At 43.9% G+C, this 25,008-nt stretch overlaps 1 protein-coding gene across 3 annotated transcripts in view; it reads left to right on the plus strand.

Annotated features, from left to right (window-relative positions):
* The window catches only part of ino80db (INO80 complex subunit Db), a 40,223-nt gene extending 18,359 nt beyond the window's left edge, over positions 1 to 21,864 (plus strand). For all 3 annotated transcript variants that reach the window (XM_088930322.1, XM_088930323.1, XM_088930324.1), the window contains exons 2-10: positions 881 to 1,127; positions 4,059 to 4,960; positions 9,111 to 9,213; positions 10,695 to 10,916; positions 13,979 to 14,088; positions 15,541 to 15,674; positions 16,546 to 16,763; positions 18,631 to 18,788; positions 19,927 to 21,864. In XM_088930322.1, coding sequence (XP_088786448.1) covers positions 910 to 1,127; positions 4,059 to 4,960; positions 9,111 to 9,213; positions 10,695 to 10,916; positions 13,979 to 14,088; positions 15,541 to 15,674; positions 16,546 to 16,763; positions 18,631 to 18,788; positions 19,927 to 21,206 — 3,345 coding nt within the window. In that variant the 5' untranslated portion in view covers positions 881 to 909 and the 3' untranslated portion in view covers positions 21,207 to 21,864. The remainder of the gene's footprint in view (positions 1 to 880; positions 1,128 to 4,058; positions 4,961 to 9,110; positions 9,214 to 10,694; positions 10,917 to 13,978; positions 14,089 to 15,540; positions 15,675 to 16,545; positions 16,764 to 18,630; positions 18,789 to 19,926) is intronic.
* The last annotated feature ends 3,144 nt before the right edge of the window (positions 21,865 to 25,008 follow it).

Consider the following 25,008-nt stretch of genomic DNA (forward strand, 5'->3'; position numbering starts at 1 on the left):
AGCGTAATGGTCTGGGCAGGATTTAATTTTTGATAAAAAAATTCCACACGTACTGATTGACAGTAACCTAATTGCATGGCCAAACCCTGACCAAGTCCTGGTACTTCAGTGGCTACCCTCTCTGTAGGACAATCTTAGCATCGTGTCCATGTTATGGCTTTCTTGTAAGATTTCTTGTAAGATTCATGAGAATGTGACAGTTATTGCCATAGATGCTCTACCGATTGTCCATTTATGGGATGAGCTGGGATAACGTGTGGCATCTCGGGTTTAGAGACCATTGAACAGGTACAAGACAGAGCATGCATCACAGGAGCACGGCTTGTACTGCTTTCAGCCAGCAACCCCTTATACAAACACTGGTAGCGTCAGTGTAATGGATTTACCTATGTCATGTCTGTCAAATTAAACATCAGTGCATCAGCTTCAAAAATGGATACTTTGTGAATCTGTTGTAGTTATATTCTTATATTTTTTTTATATTGTCCCCTATGTATAATAATTCCATAAGTTGATGTTTTTACAGAACGGTGTGTGTACAATATATAAGTGTAGTGAAGAGTTTAAGAGCAAAACAGAATGCATACTGTCCAAGTAATGCTGAGAACATTACATTAACCTTGTTAGGATAGACTTTGTATTGTTTGTTTAACACTGTAGCAGCATTTTGAAATATTCTTCACATTAAATGTGTAGACTTGCGAAACAGCAGTTGAAATTTAAGTTACACGTATCAGACAATGGCAGAACTGTTTACCCTCGTCCGTGTTTTTTAAATGTGCGCTCCCTCTCAGGATTCAGCCAATCAGCCGGCTGGGTGGTGAAGTAACCTTTTCCTTTTTTTGTCTTTTTTTTTTTTTATCCTGCTTTACCTCATCAGCTGATGTTCACAAGGACAAGAGTCACGTGATGTATGAAGGCAAACACATACACTTCTCGGAGGTGGACAATAAGCCATTGTGCTCGTACAGCCCCAAGCTCTGCAAGCAGCGCCGGCTCAACGGCTACGCTTTCTGCATCCGCCACGTCCTCGAAGACAAGACCGCGCCCTTCAAGCAGTGTGAATATGTGGCCAAGTACAACAGCCAGCGCTGCACCAATCCCATCCCCAAGTCGGAGGATCGCAGGTGGGTCAGCTGCCCAGGTGATGGACATAGTAGTAGTACTAGTTTGTCCCAGCTTAAATACTTAAAGGTGTATAGAAACACTTTATTCTGCTGAAGGCAAAGAGGCTGTATGCACACAGCCTTTGATGAACCAGCCAGTGACAGTGTGTGTGGACTATGGAATGGAGGCTGACGAGCAGTAATTATTCTAATGCAATACATCCCAGACTAAACAAGGGTGGCTGGGCTGAGGTGTCAAATGCAAGTCATTCATCCAGCCATGGCAGCTGTCTCCCTCCCAGGTGGGCTGACCCGACCTGCTGTGATCTCATCTCCAGGTTACTGCCAGGCTGTCCCTGGACCTGGTGGAGGAGCTGCTGAGGCCATGCGTGTGTTGACGTGTTACTCCTGATTAACCCCTGTGGGCTGCTTTGGGGAAACAGTTGTAATTTTTGCAAGGAGGGGGTTAGGTGCCTCGCAGGGCTGGGGCGCTCAGTTCAATGCTGGACCTGGGGTGCCTGTCTGGGTGGAGTTTGTATGTTCTCCCCGTGTTCGCATGAGGTCCCTTCAGGAAAACTAGACCTGGTGTGTGTGTGTGTGTGTGTGTGTGTGTGTGTGTGTGTGTGTCTGTGTGTCTGTGTCCCCTCCTGGGTGAACCCTGCCTTGCGCCAGGCTCCATCTCCCCTGTGACCCTGAATTGGAAGAAGTGATCCGAAAAGGCATGGGTGTTTTTTTTTTTTGCATCTTTCAATTTGAAGACCGAGTTGTTCAGGTCAGCCGAAAGAACTGCACTTTTCTTCATAGACCACAAAGTAGCGATCGGAGCTCTCACCTGTGCAGTTGTAAGTTTGAGTTGTTTTCGAGGCAGCCCAAAATATTTCTGATTGAGTAGTTTTGTGCACAAGATGTATATGGATGTCTTTCTCACTTGCTTTTATTTATTGCTCTCATTCATAATCTCTCCTACGAGAATAAAAGATTTAGAAGACTTTGTCTTGGTGTTCCGCACAAGACTATGGATAGTTTCTCTGCCTTACTTATAGAATAAAAATGCAATCTTAAATGTAAAATGTAACCGTGCATAAATCATGTAGGATGCATGTTTCTGTATGGTGTAAACTTCTAAGTTAGAAGTAAACGGTAGAAATTGCATATTGCATTAAAGAAGACCTATTTTCTAATTACAATCACTATTCTCCAGTAAGTTTATTGAGTCAGAATATATTCTGAAATTCTGTGTTTCTTTTTCCAATTTATAAAGTTGTTTGATTTTTCTGATGAGTAGAAAATGTATTGGTCTGCTCTTCAGTGTTTACATAGTACTCATGTTTTACACAGTTAAGGTACTCAGCGGTAGCCTACCTAGGTAAAAGTGGTGTTTATTTTTAATATAAACATCCATGATGCAGCTTTTCTTAAACACCTTAACTGCCTTTTCACACCTTAACTTGGGGTTAACATGAACAGAAATGATGCATAAAGACTAAAACAAATTGTTTCTCTTTAAGGACATTCGTTTCACAAGTAGGTTACTTCCTGAAGTATATACGGCATGACACACACAGATGGAATGTAAGAGTGTTTGGTTCCCAAAAATTGCTTTTAAAAACTTTGACAAAAAATATTCCGTTTCCAGGGACATAAACTCTTCTTTTGGCGTAGGTTAATAGTTTCATAATGAAACTGATAATGATGTAAAAAACCCATTGCTTTAGAAAAGATGTATTTGACGGTTAGTTAGTTGGGTCCCTGCTGTGTGTGAATATAAGTGAAATGCTTATTATTGGTACATTTGTATAGCGTTTTTATTCCAAGAACTCCCAAAGCACTTTGCACATTGGAATGAAGTCACATCACCCACAGCCCTGCTCTATGTGAATACACGTGAAATGCTTATTATTGATGCATTTTTATCCCAAATTCCCGAAGCACTTTGCACATAGGAATGAAGTCACATCACCCACCAGTGCAGTGCAGCACCCACCTGAGTGACATGAGTCAGCCTTCATTTTCCAGCAGCCCCGTTACACAGTAGAGAAGGTTGTTCACCAATTGAATTGAGGGGGAATTCAGTATTGTTTAAGTCTAAAAGCAGTTTTATCTTTTATCAGAAGCAGATATCTGGTCCTCATTCCAATCAGTGGTATCTCCTGCAACACAGTGTCTGTGTTGGAACATAGGACTGGGAATTTTGGACAAGTCGGAAGTGCATTATCTCCAAGAACAGTGGCAGTAGCAACCTATTTGGCAGGAGTGGTGGCTCTGTGGCTAAGGATCTGCGCCGGTGGCTGGAAGGTTGCCGGTTCAAATCCCGCAGCCGGCAGAGGAATCCTACTCCTCTGGGCTCCTGAGCAAGGCCCTTAACCCCAGCTTCTCCAGGGGCGTTGTACAATGGCTGACCCTGCGCTCTGACCCCAAGCTTCTCTCCCCGCCTGTGTGTCTCGTGGAGAGCAAGCTGGGGTATGCGAAAAGACAAATTCCTAGTGTTAGAAATTGTATATGGCTAATAAAGTGATCGTATCTTATTTGACCGCAGGGACCTTCCCTCCCAATACAGACCAGGCCCGTATTTGTTCAGCTTATGAGATCTGACCAGATCAGGCGGCAAGGTTTTAATGCATTTAATCATTGGGCTTGGCGACTCACTGATGTTGTACAAATTAGCAAATACGTACGTGCTGAAAAACCCCTTGTCAGATTTCACTCAAGATAGACGGTACCCATGACAAGTTGCTGGAGTGCATAGTTTCTCACACTATGCCAGACCTCCAGTGAAATAAATGTCAGAGGCCAGTGGTGCATTGGTATCGTTTAAGAGACAAATGAGTTTTGTTTTAAAATTAAATTAATTCATATTAATTCCACATCCTTGTCTGGGATTTCGTAGATGGCGTCCCCCAAAACTGCCGATCGGAAACGCAACGCGGTTCTTATTTCCGTTCCTCCTGGCAGGTACTGCAACAGCCATCTGCAGGTGCTGGGCTTCATCCCGAAGAAGGAGCGGAAGAAGAAGAACGACCCCATGGAGGAGATGCGCTCGCGGCCGCAGCTGGAGTCGGTGGCGCTCAACATCACGGTGCCTTCCCTGGCTCTGAAGACCCCCAACGGGCTGGAGGAGCCCCTGCTCTCGCCGCCCAGGTCCCGGCTGCTGCCGCCTCCGCCGCCGTTCCCCGACGAGCTGCTCGACCCTTTCGCCTTCCACGAGGACGACGCGGACGGGGACGAGGCGGCCCCCCGGCGGGGCTCGGCCGTCAAGAAGAAGCTGCAGAGCCGGCTGGCGCTCAACCAGCGGCTGCGGCTGCGGGAGGCCGAGGCCGCCGCCGCCGCCACCACCACCCCCCCCGCCGCGGCCGCCGAGCACTTTAGCCCCCCTCCCCCAGCCTCCGGCCCCGCGCTACAGCAGCCCCTGCGGCCGCCCCCGCCGCCGCGGAACTCCCCCTCGCCCGGCCCGCTTCTGCCCCCCGCCCAGCAGCCGCCCGCCCCGCCCCCCGCCCAGCACCCGTACCCCCTCCCCCTGCCCGCGCCCCCGCCGTGCCTCCCGGGACTGCCGCCGGGGTTAATATGCAAGCCGCCGCCGCCTCAGCCGGGCGGCCTGTCCGCCTGTTCGCAGACCGCGGCGCCGCTCCCGCCACTGCCGCTGCCGGCCGGTCAGGCCCCCGGCGGGAAACCAGCGGGGGGGCCGTTCCTCCCGCCCGCTGCACTGCCTCCGGCCGCGGACTCGCCCAGGCCCCACGCGGTGGTCATCAAGCCCGCCGTCTTCACCCCGCCGCCCGCCTGCCTGGCCAGGCTGCAGAGGCTGGTCAAGCTGTGCACCCAGCGCCAGCAACAAGACGGGGACCTGTTCCCCCACTTAGGTAGGTCTTCTGTCTGCGGCTGTTTGGCCGCCTCTTCCCGCCTTCGGTTCTCAAGTGCCGCACACCAGCACACCTTTGTTTTTCCTCACAAAAATCCCGGGAGCAGCTTGATCGGACCCAACGTCCAGGGAACTGTAATACAGTAAACCCTCGGTTTCACGGACTAAGGGGGGGAAGGGGTGTCCCTTATTGCCGGATGTAGGTTAAATCGCGCTCCCTTTAAACGTGGTTAGCATAAGTTTCAGCCCTGAAACGTGCAATCGCATGAAAAAACTAAATAAATCGATGCACTATATTTGTGTTTTCGGGATCTTTTGACTTCTTGCTAAAAATTGCAATCGGCACAGTCCGTGGCGATTGTTCCTGTGCCTTTTTTTATAATATAAAAAACTATTTTTTATGTATAAAATCCACTAAAGGATAAAAAACTCAAACAGCTCCCATCGTAAGCAGTTGCCTGTAGGGAACCACTCATATTCTTGAATTTTTGTGGTGGTTTTAGTATTTATGCATTTGACAGAGGTTTTTTTTTACATTGTTTGCATTTTAGTTTATATTTTAAAATGGCTGTTTTTATTTAAAAAAATGCTGAAGTATGCAAAGCGCAAAAAATACCCATTCTAAGCAATTCACCAAAGCAGGGCTATTTCCACAGTAGTAACCACCTCATTCCATAAAGTTAATTTTCTTTACTTGAACTGTGTCTGTGGTACAGCAGATGACCAGTGACACTATGACAGACGCACTCGGCACAACATTATTCTTTTCAGCACTGGCATGGCCCGTAAGGAAACAAAACAATCAACATACATTCTGCCTACACCCAAAGAAAGCTCCACGGCTGAAACGTTGTGTTTTTTTCTTCTCTTTTCAGCATGGAATAAACCTATTACTTGTTTCTTTGCTACACCCTATACCAACGGCCCTGCTTTTCATTCCTTTCAGGCTTACTTAATTATATTGTACAAAAGATTATCTTTTCATTTTTACTGTCTCCGTTATTACAGGGAAAGTATGGTATTTCTGATTTTACTGACAAAATTCCCTTGTAGATGATTTTGTCCATTAAATCCCAAGACCATGAAAGCGAAGTCCAGTAAACCAAGGATTTACTTTACTGTTAAACCTATGTTTTTGAACTCACTATGGGGACTGTTCCCCATTTCCCACAATCCATTTGAGCAAGAGGCATTTTTTCATGGTAAATGACTTGAATGCTTATGGATTGCATTTCAGTTTTACATTAAAAGTGAGTCACTTTCAAAATCTTTCATCTCACCTTTACATTAAGGGTTTTCCTGTTTCAAAGGTTTTTTTGGCCTGAAATGAACTCTTTGTTAACCACAGTCGGTTGACTGTTTGATTTCGTGGAAGAGCAAGGAATTGGCTTAATTATAATCCCCTTAAGTTATGTTATGTAATTCTTACTGTGGCCTCTTTGGTGGTTACAGCATATTGTGTGCTAAAGGAAGTAAGAATAGAACTGTGTTAGACACTTTCACAGAGGCATTTTGAATATATAGTTAAACAACAGAGTCTATTAACAGACTTTATGTAAACTTTAATGTAATCTTATGGCAATCAAAAAACACAAAATGTTTCCAAACTTTAAAAATCCAACATAGTGACTTCCCCAGCTTTCATGCAAAATGTTTTCCATTTCTCTTGATGCACATCTGTATGACTTGGGCTGGTGGCCCCCTGCAGTGTTAGGAGCACTAGTCTGGACTATTTAATATTTTGTGCAAAATGTAGAATCGTAGAAAGTCAAAGGTGCTCCATGCTTGTGTGTCTTTAAGTCTGAAGTACCAGAATAAGCAGGTGTGAGCCTGGTCAGTACCTGGATGGGAGACCTCCTGGGAAAAGCTAAGATTACTGCTGGAAGAGGTGTTAGTGGGGCCAGTAGGGGGCGCTCACCCTGCGGTCTGTGTGAGTCCTAATGCCCCAGTATAGTGACAGGGACACTATACTGTATAAAGGCGCCGTCCTTCGGATGAGACATAAAACCAAGGTCCTGACTTACTGTGTTCATTAAAAATCCCAGGGTGTTTCTCGAAAAGAGTAGGGGCGTTACCCCGGTGTCCTAGCCAGATTTCCCCCTGGCCTTTACCAATCATGGCCTCCTAATAATCCCCCTCTCTGAATTGGCTTCATCTCTCTGTTCTCCTCCCCACTGATAGCTGGTGTGTTTTGAGTATACTGGCGCTCTATGGCTGCTGTGGTGATGGAGGGGAGTCCCCATTACCTGTAAAGCTCTTTGAGTGGGGTGTCCAGAAAAGCGCTGTATAAGTATAAGGATTATTATTATTATAAGCTCCATGTGCTGCTAATATGAGCTTTCATCTGGATATTGTTCTCCCTCCCATTGTCTGTGTCAAGTGGAGCATTGTGGTTTCCTCCTAGGTGACATACAGGTTCTTTCTTTTACTTTGTATATGATAATGTTAGAGCTTCACTTTAACAGAACTAGCCAAAGAGGAACAGAGGAATTGAGGAATCCCTAATTAGTAGAGAACATGTGTAATTACGAAGGTGCTGCTTCCCTGGCTGTAATATTACCCTGGCTGTTGTGATGTTAAAGGTGTAGCTTCGGTAGTCTGCCTCAAAGTTTTAGTGTAAAATAACTTTAACTGACAGACCGAAAAAACTGAGGGTAGTATAGGTGATAAAAGTGATGAAGTCTTCACTTCATGTAAGCCCTTGTACTAATTATGTAGCTCACTACTACTCTGTGTGGCAGATCCATAGATTAAAAGACAGATTTCATGTGTAAATTTTAAACTTTAGTTGGAAATAGTAATAGAAAACATTAAGAAGGCCTCTTTCTGGGATGTAATATATGAGCAGTCTTGGAGTGTGATGAGGAGAGCTCTGAGGTGCAGAGCTAAACCAAAGGGATTGTGACTGATTTACGTATTTTCATGGTCTAGTCACGTTCAAAACGGGTGTTAGGAGAGGGAGTTGGAAACTAGGGCTGGTTGTGGTACAAAAAGTTGCTATTAGAGCTGCTAAAACAAATGGAATAGTTCTAAAACCCGTCCCACTGTGGGTTGGGTGCTACTTTTTGTAAACAATGTTTTTAGGTTTTAAAGCAGAATTGCCTGTTTTGTACTTCAGAGTGATGATAAGACCTCCTTACTTGTCATGGGGTGACAGCAAATGCACGAATTGAAAATCAAAAAGCATATTATTATTGGTGTGTTGTAGGGGTGACATTCTGGAGAAGTAAAAAAAAGTCAGAAGCGGTTATAAATTTAAGAGGAACATAATCAGACCTCAGTCAATGGTTAGCCAACTCAAGGGCTGAAAGAACACTCCACAGTGTTCGCTTGGGGAAGTCACATAGTCTTCACACTGTTTAAAAAAACGTCAAAATTCAGAAAAATTACATGATGATAAATAGCTGTATAGCATAAACTATTGTTCTCAAATATCCATGTTTTTTGTTTCATATGAGAAGAAATTTGATGTTAACTTTAAGATGAAGCTGGCTTGTAAATAGTGTAAAATGGGCTGCTGTGTGTTTACTGCCCCTCCCACATGCTGTGGTGTTAAAAATAAGTTTTAAAAAGCAAGCATTGTTAAACACAGGAAGCAGAAGACTGGCAGAAGCCAGTGTTCGTTGCACCCACTCAGTGAAACTCTGAAAAACAGGAAATGATGATTCAGGCGTGTGTATTTGAGTTATTTGTAGAATTATGCAGAAGCACAGTGATGCAATGTTTTTTTGTTTGTTAAAAACTCCTTTTTAGAAGTCGCAAATAAGGCAGCTCATGTTGAGCTGATTCTGTTCAACTGAGTATATGGCACAGATGTAGAATTTAATTTATTATACTATTAACTGCCTTCCTTATTTTTGTGTACACGTGGCAGAACAAGCTTGAGTTTAAACTGTAGCACTGGGATTACCTGAATCTAAGAGTTTATTTACCCTAATTGCTTATGCAGATGCACATTTACGTAAATGAAGTTAAAGTGGTCTTCTTAGAAAAGATCCTCTACGCTCCTTCTTAATTTAGTGTTAGTTTAGAGTTTTTCAAAGACTTTCAGCAATCCCATTACCACAACTGACTCTCAGCAGCCGAAGACTGGAGGTAACAGAGTAAAGGGGTAGTTTTCTAACCGTGTGCCTATGAACATCTTCCCACAGGACTGGACTGGTCTGAAGACAGTGCAGAGGATGATGAGGAGGTGGAGAGGTTACTGCCGTATCAGTATGCTTGGAGATTACGGGAAAGGTATTCACAGGACAAGTAAGTGTTTCTTATCACCGTTCCCGATCGTGAAGTTTCTCATGTTTGTTTAAAACAAAGCTGTGTAGTCTACATTTCAACTTCCAGACTAAACAGAATAAATTAACCCATAGATACAGGCCCTGACATTTAAAGTTGGGCAGTACAGTCCACAGATCACATCGCTGTCAGAGTCATGTCCATTGCAGATAGCCTTTATGAGTGAAACATTGACACCGAGCTTGAGTATTTGATGGGAAAAATCTTAAGCAGTTTTTGTACCATGCTTGTGTACTTAAAGAGCCTGAGTATATTTATTATACAATATCTGTTGTTTTAATTGTTTTGCATCAAGATCACAAAGGTATTGTGCCTTTTCACCTACGTAGTCATATGTTCAACTAAAATAATGTGGCACACAAGGGAGCCGGGAGCCATAGTAGTAATATTTTTATAGAGGGATATGTGACACATGTACACAGCTGTAAGGTAAAGAACAGTGCTGTTTATTCAACGAGGTAAACACTAAACAAAACCCAGGCTCGTCTTTAAGCTCTGAGTAATCTACTTCACTAAACTACGTCCATAAATAACCAGGTAGCTAAGATGCTTATCAGTACCACAACCCAATATCCCAGAACCCTGAACCCCAGAAAAAATCACGATATGTCTCCAATCTGTTTTGGTAGGTTACTACCATACTCCACTCTCCCTCTGGTGCAGATCACAATGAAGGCTCAGCTCTCTTTTCGGATAGCAGAGGTTGACGGCTGACTTATGCTTCTTGGTCTTTACTTATCACCTGTTCGGTTATCTTCTTCCAAGTGGGTCAGATGACTCAGGAGGGCAGATCATTCCTCACTGCTTCTTGGCAAATGTAGTTCAGACTAGAGCTCTAGTTGAAAGCCATTGCCCTCCTAGCTTGGTGGGAGCACTGGAGTCATACCTGTAAGGATACTGCTGTTGTGCTTTCGTAAAAGACGGAGCTATATGAAGGCATATGTGTGTATGGTGCTTATGACACAAGCTTCAGCAAAATGATATAGTATTAATAGTATGTCTGTAATATACATGATGTATTTGTATAATCGATAATAAATGTGTATTGTGAGATTATTTTAATCAGCCCAGTGGCCCCTTGCTGTTGAACAGAACAAGTGCAACAAGTTAGAGTGATGATAGGGATGGAATTTTTTTTTGTTAACTGTTGTATAGAATTTGAGCAAACAACACTTAAGCAATACTTATTTAAAACTGGATTTTGGCTGTTTGAAACGCCTGATTTCTGTTAGTCCAATTCCCTTTGGTCATGAGTTCATATCCACCAGCAAATCCCATGTTAATCCATTGATCTCACCTGACCGTTTTTTACCGGATAACGTTTTAGCCCAGAATTTTTTTTGGGTTTTGCAAAGGAGATGTGCGTTGTGATTCGGATTTCTTTTTGATGGCCGCAGCCGTCCGCTGTGTTGTCTAACTACCGTCCTGGCTTTGACCCGCAGCTCTGATGATGTCGGGGCTTCGAGAAACAACAGGCTGGCCCGCCTTTGCACTTACCTGCAGCAGAAGTACAAGCACCTGTGTCGCCTGGAGAGGGCGGCGACGCGCCAGAAGAGATGCCGCTATGCTTTCCAGAAGGCCCTCCTCCACGCTGCTAGCAAAGACCCTGACTGCGCAGGGCAGCTGATTCAGGAGCTGCGCATGGCCACTCACACACAGAACAGGTAGACTTCCGCTCCCCCCAGGTCGTAGAATTAACAACTCCGAGAAAGCATCAGACTCTGGGCCTTCACAGCCGCCATACCATCTGCGTTTCTGTTTGAGCTGTATTCTAAATAGTCGGCTTAATTCGAAACTATTGGCCGTTTTTTTCCCCCCAGGGATCTAATGATTGTTTCACACTTTTAAAGCCCTCCATCTGTAAGTTATTTCTGGTGCAGAGAGAAGGGTTGGATTTGTCCATTTAAGTCAAGACTTGGGTTCATGAAGTTTATGGCAGCTCAGGTGAAATGTGTGACCTATATGCCTTTAAGGGACGCAGTCCACAGAAATTGCATGTTTGCTTACCAAACCTTTAACCAAATACAGTTTGTAGTTCTACTTAAATAATAAAATCATTTGTTCTTGAAAAAAGCCAAAGAACTAGAAGAAAGGTGTGGGGAAAAATAATACCACCTTCCACTACTTAGGCAGTAAAATAATCTGGCCTTTTGTTACTCTTACTGTGATTTTCCTTGTATGTTAATTTGCTCTGCATTAACTGTGCTTTCCTGAAACATGGCCAGACATTCAAGTGAATTGTATTTCCCTTGATTGATCATTTCAAAAGGTATCGGTCTTTTTCTAGAAAATGACTCTGGATTGAATCAAAGCTACAGCACTATAGCAGAAGTGTTTGCGAACATTCAAAATGGCGGCATGCAACATTTCCGCCAAAAATCACAGCAAAACACGTAACAACAGCTTTGAGACTTCCCCCAATATTTCACACACATTTTAGTGTAGCGATGTCATACAATTTAGCATCTGTTTGTAAACAGTTCGTCTGCTACACATTATGATAACGAGATGGGGCGAAAGTCTAAAGAATTGACCACCAAGATTAAAAAGCTTATAAAAAGCCCTTCCGATTTCAAGATGATAATGCGCCTATCCACAGAACCTCCGTCGTATATGATTTTATACGAGACAAAAATATTCCCTGTATCGCATGGCCTGCAAAGTCTCTGGACCTAAATATTGTGAAAATTTGTGTCTAAAAAACAAAAGAACTCTTCAAAATCAAACCCAAATCTGCTGAACTGTTGGCCATTATTCACGATATCTGGGTCAACTTTGATATGAACTATGTGAGAAATCTGTACCACACAATTCCGAGGAGAACACTGGCTTGTATACATTCAAAGGGACATTCAACAAAGTATTAGGTAAGTCCTTAATAGAAAACTTTATTTTCATTTTCATGTTCAGATGGTCCCGATGTTGTGATTTCGGCCATTTTGAATTTTCGCATACACTTTTGCTATAGCGCTGTATTACCTTATTTTCAACACCTCCGGTGCAAAACAGCCAGTCTGAATATGAAAGGTGTGAAGCCTCTGGAGGGAACCCAGGAATGACTCATAGTACTGTATTATAGTCGTTTGTGTTAAATGGTATGACTACAGGTAAAGTTTTTTTTTTAATCATAAAGGTCTGAATTTTGCCGAGAATGCATCATCTTTAGTTATGAAGTTATCAACTAGTAATAGTGGAGTTTACAGCTGCCTGTAACTCAGCTCTTTTGTACTCTGCAGTGACATAAAGTTAAAAGATGGTATCTTTCCACTGACATCCCCTACTTGACCTCCCACGGCAGCACTGAGTCCTTGTGCTTCAATATTATTTCTGGCAGGTTTCTATAGTAAGGATCCGTGGTGCTATGGGGGCATTTGTGGGAGTTTTGGTGTTTTGCTTACTTGTAAGCGTTTGCCCCACACTAGATATCTCTGCCAGGTGGGTTGCAGTTTTCTTTGTAGGAGGGTACTACACGTGTCTATATCCCAGTCATTATTTTATTGTCTTGCTCCGTTAATAAAACATCTATACAGGGATCTCTGAAGAAACCTACATTGGATTGTACAGCTGAAAAAAACGATTTAGCCTCCTTAAAAAATAAACTTGTATTTTTAAGAAGGGTGAAGTTCTCTCTGCTAGAAGCACAATTTGGTGGTGCTACTCCAAATTTCTATCCTAACATAAAAAGTTAAAGATATAACATTTTAAAAAGCTTACAAAAACACAGCTTTGTTCTCATCATCAAAAAGGGAAACTTTTAAATACATACAGACACTTGTAAAAGTACTCACCCCCCTGAAATGTTTATTATTTTACTGTTTGTGCTTGAGCTTTTAATACATTTAGAATCTAGACTATTCTAAACTGATAAAGGTAGAAAATGCTGATAGTATGGAAGTAATAAGCAATTAGATTTAGACTTCCCATCGCAGTATTATCCAATTGCTTTGCTGAGGCAGCCTTTAGCTCAGTTCAGATGCAAAAGCATATTTGATGTGTCATTCAGTTAGTGTCTGAGTGTAGTTAACAAAACATGATTTTAGAGTAGATTCGCCTGTTCCCTCTGAAAGATATTGTATTTCAAACCACAACTGAGTAATTGTCAAAAATGTTCATAGGGTGACAATATCCTGGTGCATACAGAGAGCTGGTGTGACACAAGACTTTGGATGCGATACACTGTAGACATGTATGTGTAGCATACATCCAATCCTCTATGCAAGGCTGGTACAGATCTTCCAAAAAATATTGACAGCAATATTGACAGCAGTAATTGATGCTTCCACTAAGTACTGACTTAGGTGGATTAATATATATAAAGTCAGTACATTTCCCTTTGTTTGTCTTTGCAAATATTTAACATATAACATAACACATAACTCCAGTTTTATCCAGTTTTATCATTATAGCTTTGCATAAAAAGCAAAGGAACACTTGTAATTCAGTCAAAATGTAATATTGTTAACATGGGGTTGTATACCTTTGCAAGGTAATTTCAGATTTGTCCCAGTATTGCGTGGAATAATCTCTGTGTGGGAGCATTTACACCCACTGACTCAGTCTCGTAGTGTCAGGGAAAAAATGCAAGTGTTTTTTTTTTGTTTTTTTTAAACCAAAGAGAAACTGACCCACCATTGATGGCTACTTTAGGCAGGTGGTTTTAAAAACAAAAATGGGGCGAGTGTCTTGGCTTGAAGCGCTGATTAGTTCTCCGGTTTTCTCTCATCAGTGTCAGGCCACCCGAGCCAGGGGACGCAGACGCGGGGATCTGCACAGGAAACACTAAGGGCCAGCCGTGTACCAGTGGGGCGCTGCCCTTCACCAGGCACTGTTTCCAGCGTATCCTTCTGTTTCTGCTACCCGAAACACTGCCCGCGTGTCCAGCTGCGCCTGCTAACACTCCGTCCGTTTTCCAGCTGCTTTGTCCAATACAGGGGGGCGGGGACTGAGCCTATCCCAGCAAGCAGCGGGCGCAAGGCGGGGCACACGCCGGGTGGGACACCAGTCCATCGCAGGGCAAAGACACAGACACGTGCACAAGCACACCGGGGCCAGTTTTCCCAGGAGCCAATTAGACTCTGTTCCCTCCACTGCAGAAAGGAGGGTGTTGTGCCGTTTTGTGTGTGTTTGTGTGTGGGGGGGGGGGATTCTGATTTAGAGGTGGTCCGAATCTCCGAATCTAATCCCACAGTTGGGAACTTCGCACCATTGGCTCCTCGGCCAAGGACGGACACCAAACGTCTGAACCTGTGGTTCCTCTCGTACCGAGCAGGAACACTATTGCGACAACACCTCATCAGTAGAGTAAAACCTGCTACCAGTAATAGGCTTGGAAAATAAAAAAAAGCACCCAGAGGAAACCCACATGAACATGCAAGCTCCAGGCAGACAGCACCCCAGCTCTGGAACTGAATGTGTGGCCCCTTCGCTAACCACGATACTGTGCCTCCCATTGACACGTCATCGTGCTGAAAAATGCAGAATGTCCGTATTCAAATTGTTGTATCAATATATCAGAGAGCCAAGAATAGCAAGATGCAGATAAGGGGAAGGAGCAAACTTAAATAAATTAAAAAGTGGCATTACAAACATTATCTGTAGAAGCATTATCAGCAAAGGAAATGTCTTAAAATCAGTACATTGACCATGACTTGATGTTGGAAGGAAAGTCAGATTTTTAACTGTCTTTTATAGATTGTTTTGGTTAACTGCATGACAAGAATAAGTACTTGATATTATGCACTGAAAAGTAATCTTAAAACTGTCCCGTCAATGGTGTGTTTATATAAATTTAATTGCATATAAACTAATCACATATAAAACTTAATTTTTTAATTCAGATAGTTGAACAAAATACGTAAAATCTTCCTTTAGATTTTTTGTATGTAAAATGAAACCTAGGAAGTAGCACTGCATTAATTAACTTCCTTAACGAAAATAAGAGATTGAAATTTCACACCAGTTGTAGTTTTATGCATAACTGAAAAACCACTGGTTTGCATGATGTGTTAACTTGTGCTACATCGAAGAAACAGAAAGTAAACTTGAATTACTTCCATTTTCAGGGCTCTAAGGTATTGTCCTCATAGGATTACTGGGACATTGCTACCCTTTCTCTCAATTAGAACAGTAATTTGTAGGTATTTCATCACAGTTTTGTGTCGGGCCCTTGGATTCAGAGACGTGTTTTCATCGAATCCATCCATCCAGCCTCGGGGGATTGGGAAGTCCCAAGCCTGATTCTTACCAAAGGTGGCTCTTGGGAGTCTTTCCTTCACTGTTTTTCCGCAGACATCTTGCTGAACCGGTCTCAGCAGCTGTTCTCCAGCTGCACCGCCAAGTTTGCCGATGGCCAGCAGTGCTCCATTCCAGTCTTCGACATCACACACCAGACGCCGCTCTGCGAGGAACACGCGAAGAAGATGGTAAAGGAATAATGCCGTTCGGCAGCATTTTCATGGTGGTTTTCATTCATGGTGCCTGTATGGATGTTTTCTAATCCTCGAATTTTGGTATTGAATACCAACCTGACTGGTTTACTAACTGTACCAGAACCTAGACCATTGAAATAAACTAGGAAGAACCATGGTCTTAGAATAGATCAATGTTGTGTCCATTACTGTCGTTGCTTATTCAAGTTCAAGTTTATTGTCATTATACTCATATACAGGTATATGGTATAACGAAATGCTATTTAGCTAGCTCTCGGACATAAGTAGTACAAGAAAAAAACAACAACAACAACAACAATACAATTGTATAACAAAAGAAAGACAGAGACAACAGGCAATGTGCAAAACAACAAAAAGGTAACAGGTTATGTGCAAAAATATGCATCAACAGAAAGAAATAAAGGGATAGAAATTATGGGGAGTGAGCTTTTGACATGTATGGTAGAGATAGATTTTCAATGTGTGTTTGGGTTTTTGGAAAGAAAAAAGAAGGCACTGTGAGGTTCAGATCATAGGTGAGAGGTGAGAGTGAGAGAGCCTGGGAGTTTAATAGTTTGATAGTGCGGGGGTAAAAACTGTCTCAGAGTCTGGTAGTCCGGGCCCGAATGCTCCGGTACCGTTTTCCAGATGGTAGCAGATCATAAAGGAACTCTAGCGAATTAGTTGAGGAAGACCTTCCTTTTCTAACTCCATGTTGATTATTGCCGAGGGCCTAGTTGAGTTCAGATTAACTTCACCAACTTCACCTCTCTGAGATACACGGTCCCCCTTAGTGGCCCACATGCTTTTACAATTACAGTTCAGCGTTCATTAATGCCCGTTTTTTTTTTCCTCCCGGGCACAGGATAATTTCCTGCGCGGGGACGGCAACCGCAGAGTCCAGCACCAGCAGCCGCGCAAACCCAGGAAGAAGACGAAGCCTCCGGCCCTCACCAAAAAACACAAGAAGAAGAGGAGGAGAGGGCCCCGCAGGCCGCAGAAGCCCATTCCCCCCGCCGTGCCACAGGGCAACCTGGGCATGCCCTCCAGCCTTGCACTGCCAGCACAGGCTTCCAGCATCAGGTCAGCACTGGCGCTCCGACCTCCCAGCGCTGGGTGAGCTCTCACAGAGACGCCAGCAAAGTCTGGAGAGGAGGATGCATACCGTACGTCTGGGTTTCTTACAGATCTTGCCTGGCGTCCTTGTGAGAGAATTTGAGTTGCTCCCAAATACGATAAGATCACTCGCCAAACCCAAACAGAACCTGGAACTGAGCTGCTGAATCCAGGCAGCTGAGTTCAATCCAAAACTTCACAACGGGCCATCCAAGATATCTGCTCAGCTTCAGCAATACATACAGTCCTCTGCCTAACGGTACCTGGGGGAATGATGTGCTTGATCATTGGTAATGTAGTTTGGCAAGCAATCGTGTTGGGGAGGATGTTGTAAACTCTCGGTACAGCACACTTTAATTGGCTTGAGTAGATGAGAATTTAGATTTTGAATTTTAAGTAATTTTAACACATTACAAAAAGTGTTATGAATTCATTAAGAAAATAACTTAATTTTTGACACTTAAAAAAGCTGAGTTATAACAGACCATCCTTAATATACTGCTACTGTCTCTGTAGATACTATTTACTTGACTATCTTCTGCGGGATGTTTAAATACCATCTCAATCAGGGCACTGATTGCTCAATTAGAATTGTCACAGATGTGGGGCATTGAGAAGCAGTTACTCAGAAATAACAGTAGAATGGCAATGAACTGGCACAAAAGATTGCAGATGTTTCAGAGTTGTTTGTGTCAGGCCTGATGAAAGAGTTTAAAGTGGAGTAAACCAGCCTCCATGATTCTCCAGGACCTGAGGTGCCTGGGTTTGGCGTTTGACTAGATCATGCGTACATACAGATTTTTTAAATAATAGTAATAATAATTGCTTACACTTATATAGCGCTTTTCTGGACACTCCACTCAAAGCGCTTTACAGGTAATGGGGACTCCCCTCCACCACCGCCAATCTGCAGCCCCACCTGGATGATGCGACGGCAGCCATAGTGCGCCAGAACGCTCACCACACATCAACTATTAGTGGGGAGGAGAGCAGAGTAATTAAGCCAATTCATAGATGGGGATTATTAGGAGGCCATGATTGGTAAGGGCCAATGGGAAATTTGGCCAGGACGCCGGGGTTACACCCCTACTCTTTTCGAGAAACGCCCTGGGATTTTTAATGACCACAGAGAGTCTGGACCTCGATTTTCTGTCTCATCCGAAGGACGGCACCTGTTTACGGTATAATGTCCCCGTCACTATACTGGGGCATTAGGACCCACATGGACCACAGGGTGAGCGCCCCCTGCTGGTCCCACTAACACCTCTTCCAGCAGCAACCTTAGTTTTTCCCAGGAGGTCTCTCATCCAGGTACGGACCAGGCTCACACCTGCTGAGCTTCAGTGGGCTGCCAGTTTTGAGTTGCAGCGTGATATGGCTGCTTTTTGGTTCGGGGGTTGGAAAACACAGATTAGCAAAAGGTTTTGTTCATTTTTCTTCATCCCACTCATATTAGCCCTACTCATTTCTTGCAACTGCTATGTATTCTTCTAAATTGAACTGGTATGCTGTGAAAATTTGCTAGTTTTGCAAATGTCTACTCTGTAAAAAAAAAACCCAACAAATTTAATTGCGAACATGGAAACTGAAATTAAAGTACCCAAGTCGTGACTGCAGACATCCAAGAAAGTTAACAAATAGCAGAGCAAATAGCATAAACTCATAATTCTAACTCTTGGTCTTCCTTATTGTTTTATACCATGAATTATGAAGTGTGATGAACTGTGATGACATTTATTGTGCACCAGATATTATTCAGAAACGAATGTTGGGCAGCTTTTTTTTTTAATTCTTTTGTCTAAAGCATTGTTTTTCCCCATGCCTTTAATGATAGGAGCCCCTCAACCCCAGACCTGAGTACAGATGAGCTTCCTGATGACATCACCAATGACATCACAGACATTCCAAATGACCTTGAGCTCAATCAGGAGGACTTTTCTGACGTTTTGCCAAGGTTGCCTGATGACCTGCAGGATTTTGATTTGTTTGAAGGTATTTGATCATTTAAAAGATAACGTAGAAGGACACAGGAAAAAGTACATAGTCACTGGTGGGCAGGTGTTGAGTTTGGCTTAGAGTTACCATTTTTCAGTGAGTTAAAAGTGAATCTGAATTCAAGTCTACTATTCCATCAGATCTGGCCATGCATGGATTTCACTCACCCTTTGTAGATATTGTGAAGAAAGATACAAGATGTGAAGAAGGGGTTAAGTAAGTCCTTTTCTGCATGAAGATTAGACTTCTAAGCAACAGGCTTATTGCAGGAAAAGGGGATAACTGAGTAGGAAACCCCCTGGGGACGTAATCTAACTGACCATTTGGCCAGGGTCTGTTAACTGGCCAAACACTGTGACCCTCCCCCGCTTTACCATAGTACTGAGCGACGTCAGAAGCAGCAGGAATGCTATATAAACTAAAAGTTTGTACCGGTACTTGGAACAATACTTCCGTTTTGTTGTTTCTTGCGGGAAACAAGACTTCGGTTCTATTGTTCCTTGCATGCAATAAACTCATCTGTTTAACTTCATCTCGGGATCCAGAACCTTATTCTTTCTGTTACAACAATTGTGTGAAGCCAAGTAATTCTGACAATGACCAGTTTGGTTGAAGTCTTTTCTCCTTTCCTTATATCATTATTGATATTAACTATTGAGTCAGCAAGACCACATTATTCTCCTGTCAGTATTTTGTTTTGGGGGAAGAAGCAAGCAGTATGGGCCATAAAATATTAAATGTTCATTTATGACTATCCTTAGATGTGAGGGATGAAAGTAACTGATATGTGGATGCAGTGGTCATGTATGCAAACCTATTCTGAGTGATTTGTGTTGGGATTTTCAATAGTTTTGTTGAACAGCAAACTTGTTGACCCACTAATAAGGAACGTGAGGGGGGTGTAGACCGTCGTGACACAGGTTGGTTTTTTCCCCTCCAAGCGATGGGTTGTTGCCATAGTGATCCTGCTCGGTTCGAGAGGAACGGCAGGTTCAGACCTCCGGTGTCTGGGCTTGGCCAAAGAGCCAGTGGTGCGAAGCTCCCATCTGTGGGATTGTTGACCGAACTCCTCTGAGTCAGAATCCCCTCCCGACTCTTTGCTGTCTTTAAACCCAGTGTGTTGTTCCTCCTGCAGGTAAGAACGGAGAGCTGTTGCCTACCACGGAGGAGGCAGAGGAGCTGGAACGGGCGCTACAGGCTATGACCTCCTACACGGCTTCGCTCGAGTGCCTGAGCTCCATGGGTGAGCTGACCCAGCCGGACACTGTGGTTGTCCAGGACCTCGCTGACCACCGGGCCATGGGGGTCTTCTCCGCCTCTTCTGTCCCGGGCGCCGGCATCGCCTCCCTGGGGCGGGCGGTGGCCAACAGCGAGCTGGGGGACCTGCTGAACGGGCGCATCCCTCCCGAGAACTTCTCCAGCCTGGAGCTGGACGAGAACCTGCTTCACTCTGCGGGCGGGCAGTTCCCCGCCCCGCCGTCCTCTCAGCCCCCGCACCCCGCCTCCGCCACCAGCGTCGGCCTTACCTCCGCTGCCCCCCCTCCCTCGTCCAACCCGCTGCTCACCCAGAGCCCCCTGACGGAGAGGACGTTCCCGCCACCTTTCCCCGGGCTCCACGAGGGCGGTCACCCCTCGCCACGGACCCACGCTCCCCACCTGCTGGCCAAGCCAGAGGAGCTCCTCCCCCCCCGACAGCAATACGCCGGCGAGCACTCGCACTCTTCCCCTCACGGCAGCCACTACAGCAGTGAACACGTGCCATCCCCCTACAGCGACCACATCACCTCCCCCCACCCGGGCACCTACCCCTCCGGGGACGGCGGCAACGGTGGCAGCTCACTGGCAGCTAGTTTTCAGGCAGAGGCACCTCTCCTACCCGCGCCTATCCTCCAGGGTCAGCTGGAGGTGCCCATGAGCGTGGTCCCGGGCAACCCCCGTCCTTCGTGGAACAACATGCCCCTCCCTTTGGCTGACCCCAGCCAGTTCGGTAACCTCATCGGCCCCGAGGGCCACCTGATCTCCACCTCCCTCTCCACGCCCCCCTCCACCTCGCACTCGGTCACCCTCCAGCCCTCGGCCGCCCTTTCGGCGCTGCCCCAGACAAACTTCGCCGGCCTGGCCGCCGCCGTGGGCTCCTCGGCCGGCCCCCTGTCCTCCTCCTCCCCTTCCTCGTCCTCTTCCTCCTCCTCCTCCTCCACCGCCTCTCCGCACGACCTCCTGACCTCGAACCCCCCGAAGCAGCAGCAGCTTCCCCAGTTCAGCGCCGCCTTCGGCCACCAGCTGGCCTCGCACAGTGGCATCCCCAAGGACGTCCAGCCCAGCCACAGCTCCACCGCGCCCCCCACCGGCTTCAGCGTCGCGGGCGCCAGCACCGCAAGTGCCAGCAGCGTGACGTCGCCCTTCCACACGCAGTAGCGGGAGTGAGTGTGAGTGCTGCGGTCAGTGCGCTCCGGAGAGAGCAGGCCAGGGGTTTCAAACAAGTCAAACTCACAAGGTGGACTCACTGTTCGATACGGGGTAGTGCAGGTTTACTCGCACGTGTGCAGTGAAAAACGTAACGCGTAACACCAATGGAAAGACTGTGGAAAGTCACTAGTCTTGTAGTGTTGTAGTTGTTTTAAGTATATCTACTGTATTCCTTCAACACAAAACTATTAAAAAGAAACTGCATTCCTTGCATTTGGAGGCATCTGGTGTCTTCTGAATAAAGAATTGATCGTTGGTATTTAAAGAGAGACTCTTACAGCAATGTGAACTTGGCATTGTATGTATCTGCTTCTCAGCTATGCACTTTTGAAACCTAAAACTAAGCACAGAAGTTTTTTTTTTCCGAGCTTCTCATCATAGCTGATCAGAATAGACGAAGCGCCAAAAAATATCTGTAGGACTCGATTGGTTCAATTACAAGAAAAGAGAAGTTTATCTTTATCTGAAGCTAGGATTGTTTGGTGTTTTAAATGATTTTAATAATGTGAAAGGGTGTCGTATTGAAATTATACATTTTCTGAGCATATTTATCTAAATGGGGTATTCTTCTCGGTTAAAGATCTTTTAAATAAATCATTTTAAATAATTCAGTTTTTTTTTTCTTTCTACGGTAATTGAAATTGCTTTGCCAGAACCACTTTGTGCTGCAAACCAACATAGACACACTGAATGCGTGTATCACTTCTTTAAGTTTGCACTCCCTCTTGGGAACCTCTTGCTGCAGTTGCTGAGGAACATAGTCTGAATTTAAACCTGCAAACTCTCGTATCAAGGATCACCCTGCACTGTAGACTGGTACGTTCATACCACAGACACTCAGGGGCCCTGTTCTACTGCAAATCCCAGTTTATCAATCACAAAGGGTGGGCATCCCTGCTTCTGGAGTGCTGTGTTGATATCTGGGTTTCATTTCATCTCAGACCTTCATGACTTAACTGAATATCAATGTAATGTACATTTAGTTGATAAGAAGTCAGATCAGCTGTGTTTTCCAGAAATTATTCAGGTGCTGATTGAAAGTTGCCCTCTGAAACCTGCAGGACCCCAGCACTCAAAAACCAGGGTTACCCACCCCTGAGTTATAGTAACACCTCTTTCTTCCTCTCTACCAAAGCCATATATTCGTCAGTAGCTGCTTCCTATTCATTTATTGCTGAAGTTTCATCTTTTACAATGTGTAATTGTGTAGTGTAGGGTTGCAAAAGGTTACAGCACAGTTTTAATGAATTTTGAGTTTTAATTGTTACGAAAGGCGTTTTAATTTGTTCTAAAATAAGGCTATTTTTCAGAGAACACACACATATGCACACACAGTGCATCTTCCCATAATGTTCAGCTCTGAACCCTGCTAAAGGGGTTTTATCATCTTGAGTTCAGCCCCAGTCAGTATCTATTATTACCAGTAATAGAAGTTTAGAGGGGATCGTTGCATTTGTATTTAAATTAAATTTGTATTAAAACTAAAAGATTTCCACACGTGGTGCAATGGCTATTTTTGATCCTGCTTATCCCTGCCTTTCAGTTTCTTTCTGAAATGCCACATACAGCAGATGTCTGTCTCCCTGCAATAGCAAATTTAGAATCGGCCCTTTCCACACAAGGGGAATCATATTAATGAGATCAGATTCTACATTGGCTATGCATTGATCCTCACATCCAGATTTTAATTCTGATTCATTTAATTGCACCTAAATATGAACACTAAGTATCTTTTATAAATGTTTTAAAAAGTCTGATTAAAACAATTGATTTCAGGAGTTTTCTACCAACATACTAGATATTGCAATCAAGGGTTTGCATTGGCTCACATGATTGACAGGGAATAATATACCTGCAACACTGGTGCTACTGCTTTCATCTTCCCCATCTCAGTAACATGGCAGTTATGTTTCTTTGAACTTCTAAGACTTCAGAATTATTATTTGAGATCTGCTCCCCCAAGCTCAGGGTCCGTGTAGAATTTTGTTATAGCCTATCGTGTAGATGAAATCAGCATTTTGAAATTTAATTTTGTTCATACGGTTTCATAAAGTGGTGTTATATATTTTAAAGAAGAAACACCTTTAGAATGGATGAAAAACAACGGTTCAGGAGGGCAGGTTATATTGTCATCGGGTGTTCTGGATTTCCAGAATGTAGTAGAAAATATCATCTGAATCCTGTGAGTTAGATCTATAAGTGGCCTAAAATATCAAAACCTTTTAGCACATATTACCCTTTTATTATAGATATTATAGATGATAAACTTTTACTTATTGAAGCAGAGTGGAAAAAGAGAAGAAAAACTAATTATAAGAATGCTTAAAGTGTTTATCAGTTTTGATTTGAACTGAATTGCATTCCAAAATTGAAAAGCCATTTAAGGTAGTGGACCTATTGTGCACTTTTTTGGGGAATGTATTTGGGGTTTTTTATTGCAATTCCTGTCATGTGTGTTCTTCATTATTTATTTTTTTCCCCACTTAGACCAGTAGTCCTCTATTCAAATCCTGGAGTGCTGGTCACTTCAGCTGGGCTCTTCACAACCTGAATTAGCCGACTGGTGGCTTAGCTGTTTAACTGCTTCTCCCAGCTTTTTAAGGGACTGGTGCCTTAGAGAGTCCTGGAAAAACCCCAGACACCCAGAACCTCCAGGACCAGAATGACGGACCTCTGACCTGGTCTTATCATTCGTCGAGATGAAGGACTGTCCCACAGACAGCTCCTAATAAAAATCTACCAAAGCAGTAAAAGCATACAAAGAAGCTGATTAGTTTTGCACAAGGCTGATAAACAGAATAAAATAATTGGGGAAATGTACTGCTATATTAGCTGAAAAAATTCTTTATTCTCAGTGGGTCTTTCCTATCAGACAGACTTGTTTTCCTTTTCAGTGTTCTTTAGCAAAGAGCTTTGACTCTGTGGCAGAGAAAGAATATTTGAAAAAGTAAAAAAAACAACAACTAATAATAGGAAAGTGCAAGTACATCCAACTCCTTTAATAAATTGATTCTCACTCATACCCACATAGTCGGCACTGTAGGATCAAAATGAAGTTTATTGGGATTAAGCAGTTAAGTGACTTACGGAACAGTCTGACATCAAGTCTCCTGAAAGTAATTAGAATCAGGTGAATTTAACACATGGGCAAATTAAATTTTCTTTGCCAGTTTTACAGTTCGCTTTTGGCTTAACTGTTAAAACGTTTTACTTGCGGTCAGCAGAGCCAAACTGCTTCAGCCACCCTGAATCAAATTTGATTTGATCGTCTGAAGACCCGGCTAAACACTGACAGCCTTTTTCAGCCAGGAGCAAATGGAAGATTAATGAATCTGACTCATTTAGATATTAAAACTGCTTGGTGCTGCACACTAGGGCATGGTTCTTTTTTTCCTTAGTTTTACCATGTTTCTTGAGAGAGAAAATGGCTCGCTGGCATGCTCTTTGAAAGCGTGTTCAAGTAATGCGCTTCTGTGGTTCCAATACGCTACTTCGCAGATCTGATCAGAAATGCACCTAGAAAGGCCAAGATCACAGGAGAGGAGAGACTATCCTGGAAGATACAAAAAGCCTAATCTTTGAGTTAATTTCTCCCCTTAGTACTGTCTCAAACTGGTACATTGTTGTTTTCTGCACTGCCTACTTGATATTTTATTTTCTGACTACGGCGCTGTGAATTTAACGGTCACCTCAGAAGGTAATTTGTACGTCACAGGAACACGACGCATAACCTCAGCGTTGAATGTCCTCG

This window comes from Atractosteus spatula, chromosome 13 (genome assembly GCF_055471065.1).
Source record: "Atractosteus spatula isolate fAtrSpa1 chromosome 13, fAtrSpa1.hap1, whole genome shotgun sequence".
In the NCBI taxonomy this organism is placed as follows: Eukaryota; Metazoa; Chordata; class Actinopteri; order Semionotiformes; family Lepisosteidae; genus Atractosteus; species Atractosteus spatula.